Here is a 12,661-nt window from a genome sequence, read left to right as displayed (position 1 = left end):
TTATTTACATGTATATGAAACGGAACACATTTGTGTGTGCATTGAAAAACACAAGTGTGGAAAAGCTGGATCTTGATCACAAGTAGTCTTCTCTCACTCCTCTTCCACATGTCTCCTCTGTCAGGTTATTCCTAATTCTCTCAATGTTGCGGTCGATTTGCTTCACATTTTATCAGCATATCTGATTTTAAGGACGTGACCACATCACATTAATACCAGCACTGAGCAAAAGTGCATCCACAATATCATTATCCCTTCTATCAACACGGATGTCCAGCTTCAAGGAGAGGATATGTATCAGGGCATAATGACCACCAACCACGGACCCCCTTCTTATGAAGCCGGATTTCTACACAACGCCTCGGCAGGCACCTCTCCGGTTTATGTGCCCACCACCCGGGTCGTCACCCCCATGATCCCGGCGCTTCCTTACCTGCAGACGCCCGGTGCGTCGCAGCAGAGCAGCCCCGTGTCGAGCCACTCGGCCTGGGCACAACCGTGCGCAGACTCGGTGTCCTCATACAACCACTCCCCGGTGTCTCACTCTCCGCGCTTCGCCTTCTCCACCAGCCCGCCTATGTCCTCCGGGGTGGCCACGGCCCGGGACACAGCTGTCTCTTATAGCAGCCCCCTAAACATCTCTGCCAACGGGAGGGAGCACTATGGCGCCCGGGGCCTCAGCGGGTCGTATCACAGCCCGTACCCGGCTTACATGAGCCCGAACGTGGGTGGAACGTGGCCGGCGTCCCCCTTTGATAGCTCGGTCCTCCACGGTCTCCAAACCGGTGCTCCTCATTGCACAACACGGCACCCAAACATAGGTAAGCTACAGGAAAATATATGTACAATTGAAATATTTTTGTTTAACTGTAACGCTGCATATTTTTTTCCAGTAGCCTAAATGGTGTTTTTATTTATTTACATTGTGTTACAAGAAAGGTAAATCATGTTAAATGATAAACTGCATTGCTTGCAGGGAGACAAACAAGTGCAGATTATTAAAAGAAAGTAGCATATCTTTATATCTGTATTTATTTTTGTATTTGTTAACGATTGAAGGAGTTAAACTACATGAACGAGGTTAAAGGTTGCAAGGCCTGATTGAAAAATCAATGTACTTTTTTAAAATAGAGATCAACATGATTTTATAAACAATACTAACAATATAAATATTTACACGCCATAAAACTATATATATTATTCATGTTTCGTTTGCATGTGGCACAAATAATCTCTCAATCATGACCCATCAAGATTAAGGCATTATAATTTACAGGAACACCCGATTGCATGACTAATATTATTACAATAAAATAAGATTATACTTCCCAAATATTCTGGTATACAAAAATGAAATATGTCCTCAAATTAGGAGATAGGCTACATTTAAATTGAAGACCTTTTTGTTTTTTTAAAGATCTGATTATGAGAGACGGTTTTTGTTCATCGCATTTCTGCAGAACGAGCGTTTGTAAAAAAACTTCTAATTTAAATAAAGCAAGAAAGGTTTTGTTTTAAATTATTAATAACAAATTGAAAAAGTAAACGAATTAAAAAGGTTATAGACTGCCACGTGAGATCAACAACAACAAAAATACCGCAGAATAATTTATGGCTCTTTATCACCTTCAAATCGTGTCTGCTTGTTTCTTTAAGTAACACGATTTCTATTTCAGCAGTGTATTTCCATGACAGTTATTATGATATGGAAAGAGCCATTTTCTTTCATTTTTAATGATGCTGTGTTAAGCAATTTTCATTTTTGATAATGACGTTTGAGACTGCTTCGCTCTATCGCTGTATTATTTATGACCTTGTTATTATATGTGCTTACTAAATACACATTAGTTATTTAATAAACCTCGAATTTACATTTTACATCTTAAAATAGTAAACTAAGTCAAAACAAATGTATTGGGTGAAATGCATAGCTTCTTTAATTTGACAATAAAAGGGGTTATTAAGTTTAGCCTATTTTATTTATGAGCCATTTCAAACCAAGTGTTAACGTTAATTTCACTGTTTAATAAAACAACACAAAAGGCCAAATTGAGCAGCCTGTAATGACAATTAATTACCGTTTGGCTCACTTACTCAGGTTGACTTTTTGGCACATAAAATATCACAAAATAACATATTTATTTATGCAAATATTTTTGTTTATTTTCAAGGATCAAATTGCATTGAATGACTATATCCTATTTCATTTATTGACCTATTACATGTATTGACATACATCCAAATTGACTTAAGTGCAATCAAACATGAGAAAATCAGATACAGAATAGAAGGGAACCTGCAATGCTTTAGCCAAACCATTTGTTATTGCTGGTGAACTGGAGTTATAGAAATAATACTTTTGAAGTGATATAAATGAATATTTAACTGCACCTGAGTTGATTACACATTTCAAGTTTACGAGTTGTGTTTGGCCTCATAATTAGGTCAGATTTGATTTGAAGATATCTGATCTTGGTCAAGACTCAAATAATTAATTATTTTAGAGAAGTAACAGTGAATTTTTCTTTTAAAAAGCCTTCATGTAAATAGTAACTCCTATGTTTTGTCTGTGTTGGATGTGAATTTGGCCTTTAGTTGGAGGTTGAACTCTGGACTGTATCGCAACACATTGATTTAGCTTAGGTTGACATTTTTTCGATGACTTGCACCATAGTCTCGGTTAATAATCTTCATTTTGTTTATTTTACCTTCCATTATCTAGATTTTATTCAGAGTGATGGGCAATATTGGACGATATTTAATGTATTCATTCATTCATTTCATTATAATGTAATTTACACCGTGATCTGATGGGCTTGATCATAATTAGTCATATCAGATAGTATAGTATTTGTATCATATTAACAGAAGATGAATGGCTTATAACTTCCTCTCCGATTGCTCTTAAAATGCTTTGTTCGGTGATGATTTACATGGCCTAACACACGAGGTCATCTAATTTCAATGAAGAAAGAAAAAGATGAGCTGTTCAACAGTTTAACAGATAAAAGCATTGATCCATATTGACCTCTTCATCTGATTATAATCACACTTAACTCACAGATCAGTGTGTTTACTCATTGCTGATCTTTATAGATATGTCAGAAACCAGCTGCATTGTTTTACAATCACATCAAATTAAATCAAACCTCAGTGCTTGATGAGCCGTGCAAAGAAAGTTTCTATTGCTCTGTTGATGAAGGGGAAACTCCCTCAGCTGTGAAGTGGCGCTTTTAAAATTCAAATCATATAAATAAGTCATAGTGAGAGTTAGTTTAATGATCATTGAGCAATAGCCTGATATGTAGCCTTACTGAAAAACCTAAATTATATTGGGGATTATTTAAAAGTCAATTTAATCACTGATTTATTATTCCAGAGAAACATCTATATGACTTTAATGGATCACATTTTACATTCTTCCTTTATATAATCATTATTCTTCTTGAGTTTGATGACTTTAATAGAATAATTATATATGTTAACAACTATACCATTTCTCTGACAACAATATAAGCCTTTGTCATCAAATGGTATGAATACACATGAACATTTTAATTTATAAAACAATACATTTGTAATATTGCCTGGAACATAAAATACTTTTTTAATTATATGTTTTGCATGTTGTCTTTATATCCAATGTCAATAGTGTCAACAGACGGCAGATTGGGTAAAAAGTTCCAATCCAAGAACTTTTTTCCGTAGACATGGAGATTTTGGATGATTAAAATAACAGTGAATACTGTAGTATTGAATTAAAAATTATCTAAAAACGAACAATATGTGCAGAAAAAATATGAAAAGTAAAGAAGAACAAGAAAAAAATGTGAGGTCTGCTAAATAATTGGAGTATATTTGTAAAAGTACAATTATTGAGTTTTAAATGGTTGTCAAGTATGTTTTCAAATTGCTATCTTTAAAAATACAGAAGGACAAAGAAAGGGAAATGATCTTGGAAATGAGAAGTACACAGACAGACCTTAGATAAAGCAAACCCCTTGTGACTTTTAACAGTGTTTTATACAGTTCCCACTGTTCACTGTTTATTAAAATAATCAAGGTATAATCTGTACGGAGCAGTTGGTCTATGTGTCCCGGATGTTTCCACCTTTGTCCCCTTAAAGCCTCAGGGCCCCCTGATAAAGACACACAGTGACTTTTTCACAGTGGAGAAAATAACCTCCATTTAGACCTGGACACTGCAGTGTTTCCTTTGAGTTTTTGTCTTGTATTGGCTACCATTTCTGCCTGGCTCAAGGTTAGCTTGCCCTGCTTTCTCTATTTTGCTCTCAGCCTTGGAGGAGGCCTGCATTTGTATCAGCTGCACTCTGCAGCGAGGGAGGAGCAGACGGGGGCTAGATTTATGCTATCTCAAGACAAATAATTATGCACAGGGGAAAGTACAGTTGCAAACAACAATAACATCCAACTTAAATGTGACTGTTTTGCACATTTCCTGAATCTATTCTTAGCATAACCTCACATATTCTAACCTGTTCTGTCACTTTCACATATCAGATGGAGATATTCTTTCCCTGAATACCTAAGTGGTTCGTTAGACTCTATGACAGATTTATGAGATGTCATGTTAACTGAGAGAGATGTGTTAGACACAGAGTCTCTATTTGAATATGATGGAGCTCTATTGCGTCTCTATTTCCAGCCGACTCTTTATCTCAAGGGGAGCTATGAGATAAGGAGAGATTCCAGGCTGCTGTTGTGTGGGCCTGAAACACTGCGGCCTGCACCTCCTGCTGGTATAGAGAGGCCCCTGCATTTGATCATCAGGGTTTACAGTGGAGTAAAGTGTTCATTAAGATAGCTGGAAAAAAGTTTGTGTGGAATAAACTCAGCTGGAAATGAATTTATCAAAATCAGCTTTGTTTTGTATCATGAGATGGATATGTGCTACCTTATAAGGAGGTTATTGATAATAAATGTTTCTTTGCAATAGTTCATAATGGTAGAAGACACACTTACTGTAATATCTCTCCTAACTAAATTGGTAAAACAAATGTTTAACACATCAACTATTCTGAAAAGCAGCCATTGTTTCAACCTAACATAACCAGGATGTTTTTTTTTATTCAGTACAGATTGATGGTTTAAGACTTTCTTCTAGCTCATATTAAATTATATTGCTCTTGACGTGGAAAGTACCCATAAGTTTACAGAAGCAAATCACAGTTAGAGCCAGATCAGGTTTACGGGGAAAGAAAAAGATGTTTTGGCTTATCATATTTCTCTCTTGTCATCCTCCATCAGACCTGTTTGATGACTTTGCTGAGGGGCGAGAGTGTGTGAACTGCGGGGCGATGTCGACCCCCCTCTGGAGGCGGGATGGCACCGGCCACTACCTGTGCAATGCATGCGGACTGTACCATAAGATGAACGGCATCAACAGACCTCTCATCAAACCTCAAAGACGGCTGGTGGGTGACAGAGCAGCACTTTAGTATTCTGTACCAAACAGTGAAGCAATACATGGATGGATACATTCAAGTGTTCACTCTGGGAAAATACATGTATTATCTTTTTCCCCTGACATATTTTCAGTCTGCCTCGAGGAGGGTGGGCCTGTCCTGCACCAACTGTCACACCACCACCACCACACTGTGGCGACGAAACGCAGAGGGAGAGCCGGTCTGCAACGCCTGTGGCCTCTACATGAAACTCCATGGGGTGAGAGAGGGAAGAGGGGGAAGAAGTGCATCTCAAAAACTGCTGATATCAAGTCAAATTCCTAGTATGTGCGAACCTAACTGGCAATAAACCTGTTTCTGATTCTGATTCCTATATAAATAGTTAAACCCTTTTGATCTTGAATTTAAAGGTTCATCTTCAATGTATTAACCTTTATTCTACACCATCCTCCAAGATAGTTCCACTACTCTTATTTCAGTCTGCTGTTGTTGACTAATGGTTATTCCTTTGTCTTGGTGTCCTGACAGGTAGCAAGACCCCTGGCTATGAAGAAAGAGGGGATCCAGACCCGCAAACGCAAACCTAAGAGCCTCAACAAGCCCCAAACTGGTGAGCTTCAAAACCACATTCTTACATTTGTGCAGACATGGTGATAGCTGTTACAATGGCAGGAGCTCAAGACTTAGGCCCATTTCCATGCTCATACTGTCTGTGAATGTATCATGACGTTAGTTCTGGTGCTCCACAGGGACCCCAGGCAGCGAGGGGTCTCCCATCACAACCAGCAGCACTCCCCGGGCCTCCAGCACCACTGAGGAGCCTCGGCAGATAAAGACGGAGCCGGAAACCCACAGCTTGTACTCACACCACGGCTCACACGCACAGGTAAGACACAGTTTTAAAAAATCTCAGAGAATATTAAGATCAAATAGTTGTTAGAGTTGGTGGTTGTGATGAAAAAGAGGCTAATCAGATAAAAAAAACGGGATCATATCACCTAAAGGCCAAGGTCTAATATGGCCTATAAGGAACAGAGTTAAACCAATGTTCAACACATCAACCCAGATTCTACAGCATTGGCATATTTTGTTATGTTTTAAAACGTTTTTCTCCCCCATGATTAAAAAAAGGTTAAAGTCTCTGACAGACTGCCAACATAAGAAATCTGCAAGGCCTTCTCACCATTTCCTTCTGTATCCCTCTAGATTTCAGCCCTGCCAGCCTACATGACAGCTCAAAGTGGGGCCACTCCTCTCAAGATGTCCCCTGGGGGCCACGGTGGGTCTTCTGTCTCCAAAGCTGAGCCCTGGAACAACCTAATCCTGGCTTAGAAGAACCACAACCTGGCACGCATCTCAAACCAATCTATCTAGCGATTAAACTCTTCTGAGGGATCAGAGCGCTCTGTATGCAGATGTTTGTGCAGCAGACACACCGCACAAGTCACTGGGACAAACATGTGGGCGCCAAAAAAGAAATGGAGATCTTAAACAGAACTGCTCAGATACTGTATGTTTACTCACAGCAATCGAGGGACTTTTTGGAGTTTGTTAAAGAGCAGCGCCGCGATCAGACACACAAAACTCTTGAACTCTAAGAACTGTAACATGTACATGCTTCTCTACCCTCCCAGTGAAGTTGCTTTAAATGATAGATACTGTAACATAATCCAATAACAATTAACAGTAATGGTCAGACTTTATCTTATTGAGGTCTTTTTATTTCAATACTTTCTTTTCATTTTCATGTTGTTATTGACAATTTGCCTTAAAACGATGGACATACACAACATGTAAAGAATAACAGAAGGTAGCACCATGGAGGAGATGTGTAATAAAGGGTCAGTTCACAATAATACCAAAAAACGAAATTATAATTTTTTTCTGAAATGCCACAACAATAGAATCCAGTTAAATTAATAATACATTTCAAAACCTCAAAAGCTACATCTCTTTACAGAGCAAACAATGTTCTATGGGCTCAGAACAGTCTCATAATACACACATGCACACAGAAGGATTCAAACTTGTATGATCCGCAAAAGGATTACTTGTGTTTTTCAATGCACACACAAGTGTTCCGTTTCATACATGTAAATAAAATCCAAATAGGCCTACAGAAAAAAGTTTTCATATGCCCACATTTTTTTAAATCCCTGAACCTGAAACACAAACCGCTTTCTATGCATGGATCGCTGTGCATTCTCGTGTGGGTTCGCGCCCCCACGAGGGTATGATTTATTGCGTTCATGACACTTATTATGCATTTTGCGCTGTCCGGTCAGCTCGCTAAACAGAGGGCGGAGCTTCAGGTGATCATGAAGAGCTGCGTGTCTCCATCAGACTCAGCAGCTGATCTGATCTCTATTTCGCGTCCGGTTATACTTAACTCGCGTTTATGTCCATATCGATCAGATCCAGCTCTCCTGATCGGCCTTTATAGAGAGCACCGATCAAACTATTAAGAGTGAATATCGGCCGATAATGACCGGCGGGGCTCCCCCCCTCGTTGACAGTTCACTGTCTAGCACTGGCTTCGTAGTGCACTGATCGATTAGACTAAGCTAACCTTAATAATATAAAGGCTTGTATTTGTGTGCATTTCCTGTTCGGAAAGTGGCAATGTACTGAGAGTGGAGGTGTCCTGAGATTAGCTCCATGGTCATGGACCTGTCAGCTCCGGACTGCGCAAAATGCGTAGGCCTACATGAAGCGCTACGTCATGAACGCAAGAAATCTACCATCGTGGGGGCGCGCTCATGTGATTGGCTTAGAATTGAGGAGACATCTGATTGGCTATAGATAGAAAACATTACAAATACGAATCGGGTGACTGTCAGGGGAGTCTCAAAAAACCCACACACGAATGCAAAGCGATCCGTGCACAGAAAGCGGTTTGTGTTTGCAGGTTCAGAGGTTTTAAACGGAAAACAAATATGTAAGGATCAAAAATACATATGTAAAACCTTTTTCATCCGGAAATACAATTGTGAATCCTTTTGTGGATCATGAAATACAAGTGTGAATCCTTCTGTGTGCATGTGTGTATTTAGACTGTTCTGAGCCATAATGTTCAGGTTACTTAATAATCCTCATTGATTACACGGATTTAAATGTGATACCAATATTTGTAATCCACATGCATAATTTCACAGTGCATTTAAATCTACAAAGAAGCTATTCTGTAGCATTAAACCTACTGTAACTTTAAGAAAATTGCTCAAGATATCCATCACTCCCCACCAGAGAAAGGATTTTATTAGGCCAGTGCAATAGAAGAAGCTCCCTGGTTGCTTCTCGTTTCTTGATCAGTTGCCTGAACTGTGTGCCTTTTGATTTAAAGTGTAAAAAACACATGTCAGTATTGACACCGCTTTGAAAGAATACATGAGAAACTACCTATTGCTATGTCGCACGTTCTGAATATGGCACATAGCTCCCTCTGCTGACACAAGAGCAGATGTGCATCCGTAAGAAAACTTTAATACCTGAGGGCCTCAAAAAAAGAAAAATATCTGGTAGATAGTATTTATTATTAAAGGCTCAACCCCAAACCTAAAAATCATTTAATTATCATGTGTTAGCTGAAGGTTGTTTGATTTTGTGACGGCTTATTGTATCAAGAATGTACAGATTATTATAAATACTCAATGCTTTAATTTGCTTGCATTCTTACAAGCATGGGGGGGTAACGTGTAAATGTGGGATATCATCACATGTAATTACCAACAAATATATGAGCATATATGTGAAAACTCCACTCCAGTATAATTTTAATACACCATTTGTGATATATTGTAAGTAAAGACACAATGAGAGACGGACATGTGTGCACTAACACTCTGATGCCCTTCCTCTGTGTGCAACTGTAGCTCTACTGAGAAAGCTAATAAAGACCAAGCATTTTGACAGAAAACCAATGGTTTGTATGATGTAATCGTTTTGGGTATATCATTCTACTGAAAAAAAAATATTTGACATCTAGTCTTAGTGACTTCCTCTTCATCTTGGCGAAGTTTAGTCATTGGGGAACTTGTGAAGCTTCTTCTGGAAACTGTATCCTCCCAATTTGTAAGTATTCTTTTGTGAAGCTTACAACATCTTTGATAAAAAGCTGCACAGTGCATTGATTGAAGTCCTCAGTCAGCTTCTCCCTGATGAACTTAGCATATTTGTCCTGCACCATCTCCGTCCAACACTGTTGAAATGTGAGCCTTATTTGACCCTGCTTGGCATCAGACATCTGTGAGCTAAAAGCGTACTCAAATGCAAAAGTAGGTCCTTTTCTTAAATGTTCCTCCAAACTTTCTTTTTTGTCTGGGAGCAGGACTTGTGCAGCTTTGATCATTCTGTTTAGCTCCTGAATGTCTTTCTCCTCTTCTGGTTTGCCGTCAAAAATACTATGCATTCTTTTAAAGCTCTTGCAGCCCTGGTCTTGCACGGTGTTTATAAAAGCCAAATCTGCAGATCTCAGGAGGCGTTTCACAGCAGAAAACACATTTTCACACGCAGGATTAAGATCAGTCTCTTCAGCTGCTTTCACATAGCTCTCATAGTCCTCAGTCTGATCGATACAGTCCACTTGGCTGAAGTGAATATCCCTGAAGACATTTTCTTTATTTCCTTTGAAGCCCCAACATTTCACGTAACCAATATGAGTCTTCACTCGATACACAGTCCACCACTCCTTAGCTTTCTGAACCAAATTTAGCATGCACGCATCTGTATTTCTAGCCAAACAGGGGCTGTTCTTGGTGAAAACATACACCTTCCCGCCTTCTGAGGCAGCCTCTGACTCCAGAAGTTCCTGGGTTTGTTTGATTATGAAGTCCTCGCTGTGTTTTCCCTTGTTGTACTTTGGATAGAAAGGTCCATACATAATAATCTCCTCCTGTTTCTCAATGACAGCCCATGAATGCTGCTTGTCCACTGCACCACATTCCTCTGTGATGTTGTGCTGAAACTCCAAAAATGTCTTGTTGATTGATTTGTCGAGTAAGACGTGATCAGTGGCTTGTTTGAACTTGAGATGCAACAACAATTTCTTTACAGAGGTTTGTGTGTCAGCCCAGGACAATATGTCACCCAAGAAGCTCTTAGTATCAGTCAGGTTTTTTGTCGCTACATTCACACAGTCTTCAGGTGTGCAGAAGGGGCCACAGCTTGTCCTGTAAGACATGATATCTCACTGTATGGCATACAAGTCTGGGTGAATAACACCAACATTGTGATAACTGGGAACTGGGGCGTATTGTTTGTAAATACACACTAAAATTGACTACTATTGACACTATAATTATTCATATTTAAATCAGGTGTCTTATGATGAGAATTCTGTTGTTAAATTACTATTGTATTTACTTTTCTAACAAATAGTTGGACATTTGGGAAATAAATTGATTTGCTTTCTTGCAGAGATTAAGACAAGAAGATAGAAAACCCTCATGCCTGTCCAATAAATCTACAGCAAGTCAGTTTAGCATAAAAACTGCAAACAGGGGGAAGTGCCAACCTGGCCCTGTCTAAAAAGTAACAAAACCCACCTCTTTATTTTTAAAATGAACACATCATATTTTGTGTTCAATTGGAACAAATATTAAATTTAAAGCAGATTTTGTTACCTTTGGACAGAGTCACACTCGTGTCTACGCTGTTTCCAGTCTAAGCATCTAACAGGCTGCAATATATAGATTATTTTTTGATGGACAATAATGATCATCTAACTCTGAATATATTGTTGAAATCAACAATGATCTCCATGGTCATTAATAAACCATATTAAAAAAAGTTTCCTATTTCAATGAATAATCCACCTCTACAATAAATGAATATTTCACCATATGAATAGCCTACTGTCCGACTTGTGAATTGTAAATATGAAACAGATCTCTTTAAATTTATTTAAAATGCTTTCAGAAGGATTGTGGTTAAGGTGTGGTGATTTAAATACAGTAGTGAAACATAATGACACACATCAAATAAAGGGATGCGACATGTGGAAGGCCTATGTTGCCATAACAACGATGTGGCATACCAAGAGGAATTGAAAATGTCCCCTGAAATACCCTTTGTCCTCAACAACTCAGACGCATGAATAAACCTGTGACATTCCTGTTGCAACACCTCAAGAAAACATTTCCACGACCCAGATTACATTTATATATTCTGTCAGCATTTACTGTCTGTCATGCCTGTCTGTACGTGTGTCAGCCTCATATCTGGCCAGAGTTTTGAGACATTTCTTTTTGCACATGGGAAGCTCCTTTGCATATCCATTACACAGAGGTCGTTTACGGCTAACTCTGAAACAGAAAACAGGAATATCATCATGGGATCAGATTACAGTGTATGTACGGTGGCTGTTCGAATAAAACAAATTCAGTTTGACTTCTATGGATAACAATAGTTTATGTCTTTGCTAAAAGATAAAAAAAAATGTAAGAGTGTTTCAGTGTTACGAACTCAGACACTTAGGATGTAGGACCCAATTGTATGACCCGGGAGACAGAGGTAATGTATTGGTAAGATACTTTATTTTTCCAAAATCCAGCAAGATGAACAACAACAAAAAAGGTCACTATCAAATCTCAAGTTGAAATGACAAAAATAGAGAACACAATGAAAGCGCTCACGTAGTGAGGAACCAAAACTTTTCAAGAGCACAGAGAGCATAGACCTGACCATAGCAAGAGACAAGACGAACTGACACTGAACACTGGGAGACAGGGGAATTTAAACACATGACAACAAGACACAGGTGAAAACAATCAGGGGCGGGGCTGGTGATGATGAGCACAGGAGACACACAAGGGGTACAGGTGAACACAATCAGACACACCAGGGAAACTAACGACAGGGAGGAAAACACAGGGAGAAGGACCAGACAATATACAAGGAGGAAAACATGACAGGGAGAACAGAACAGCAAAAAAAACATTACCAGACATACAAAACTAAAAACGTGACAAAACACAAGAATCGTGACATTCAGCCGTTCCACCAAAATCAAATCAAATCAAGTTTTATTTATAAATCACATTTAAAAGCGATTTTTGGTCAAGACAAAGTGCTGTACAGTACATGTAATAAAAACACATTACTACAATCACAATAAAAGATAATAAATTACAACAGATATAAAAATATAAAAAAATAAAATGCCAAAGTATAAAATGTAAAATGCCAAAGAGAAGTACAACTCTCAAGATACAAGAACATGTCCTTTCCCCTCTCTT

General features: G+C 38.7%; 2 protein-coding genes across 2 annotated transcripts; one reads left to right on the top strand and one right to left on the bottom strand.

Moving 5' to 3' along the window:
• Positions 1–292: 292 nt before the first annotated feature.
• On the top strand, positions 293–7,034 carry gata4 (GATA binding protein 4). Its single transcript, XM_010773335.1, has 6 exons — positions 293–821; positions 5,269–5,435; positions 5,560–5,685; positions 5,955–6,036; positions 6,176–6,312; positions 6,633–7,034. Exons 1-6 carry the CDS (start codon positions 293–295, stop codon positions 6,756–6,758), a joined length of 1,167 nt encoding a protein of 388 aa, XP_010771637.1. The 3' UTR covers positions 6,759–7,034.
• Positions 7,035–8,405: 1,371 nt separating this feature from the next.
• LOC104947344 (uncharacterized) lies at positions 8,406–12,117 on the bottom strand. The gene is made up of 3 exons (XM_010773333.1): positions 12,059–12,117; positions 11,606–11,728; positions 8,406–10,594 (listed from the first exon to the last, which is right to left on the bottom strand). The coding sequence occupies exons 2-3, from the start codon at positions 11,677–11,679 to the stop codon at positions 9,448–9,450; spliced, it is 1,221 nt and encodes a 406-aa protein (XP_010771635.1). The 5' UTR covers positions 11,680–11,728; positions 12,059–12,117; the 3' UTR covers positions 8,406–9,447.
• Between the last annotated feature and the right edge of the window lie 544 nt (positions 12,118–12,661).

This window comes from Notothenia coriiceps, unplaced genomic scaffold (assembly GCF_000735185.1).
Source record: "Notothenia coriiceps isolate Sejong01 unplaced genomic scaffold, NC01 NC01_scaffold00012411, whole genome shotgun sequence".
Classification (NCBI taxonomy): domain Eukaryota; kingdom Metazoa; phylum Chordata; class Actinopteri; order Perciformes; family Nototheniidae; genus Notothenia; species Notothenia coriiceps.
This window is presented reverse-complemented; position numbering and strand designations above follow the sequence as displayed.

What these genes read in the sequence shown, in the direction of transcription:
- gata4 (XM_010773335.1), top strand. Translation starts at nt 293, where the DNA reads ATGTATCAGGGCATAATGACCACCAACCACGGACCCCCTTCTTATGAA. An exon ending in TCTACATGAAACTCCATGGG is followed by an intron (nt 5,686 to 5,954) that starts GTGAGAGAGGGA and finishes GTGTCCTGACAG; the next exon opens with GTAGCAAGACCCCTGGCTAT. An exon ending in ACCACGGCTCACACGCACAG is followed by an intron (nt 6,313 to 6,632) that starts GTAAGACACAGT and finishes GTATCCCTCTAG; the next exon opens with ATTTCAGCCCTGCCAGCCTA.
- LOC104947344 (XM_010773333.1), bottom strand. Translation starts at nt 11,679, where the DNA reads ATGTGCAAAAAGAAATGTCTCAAAACTCTGGCCAGATATGAGGCTGAC. An exon ending in ACAGACAGGCATGACAGACA is followed by an intron (nt 10,595 to 11,605) that starts GTAAATGCTGAC and finishes CATGTCTTACAG; the next exon opens with GACAAGCTGTGGCCCCTTCT.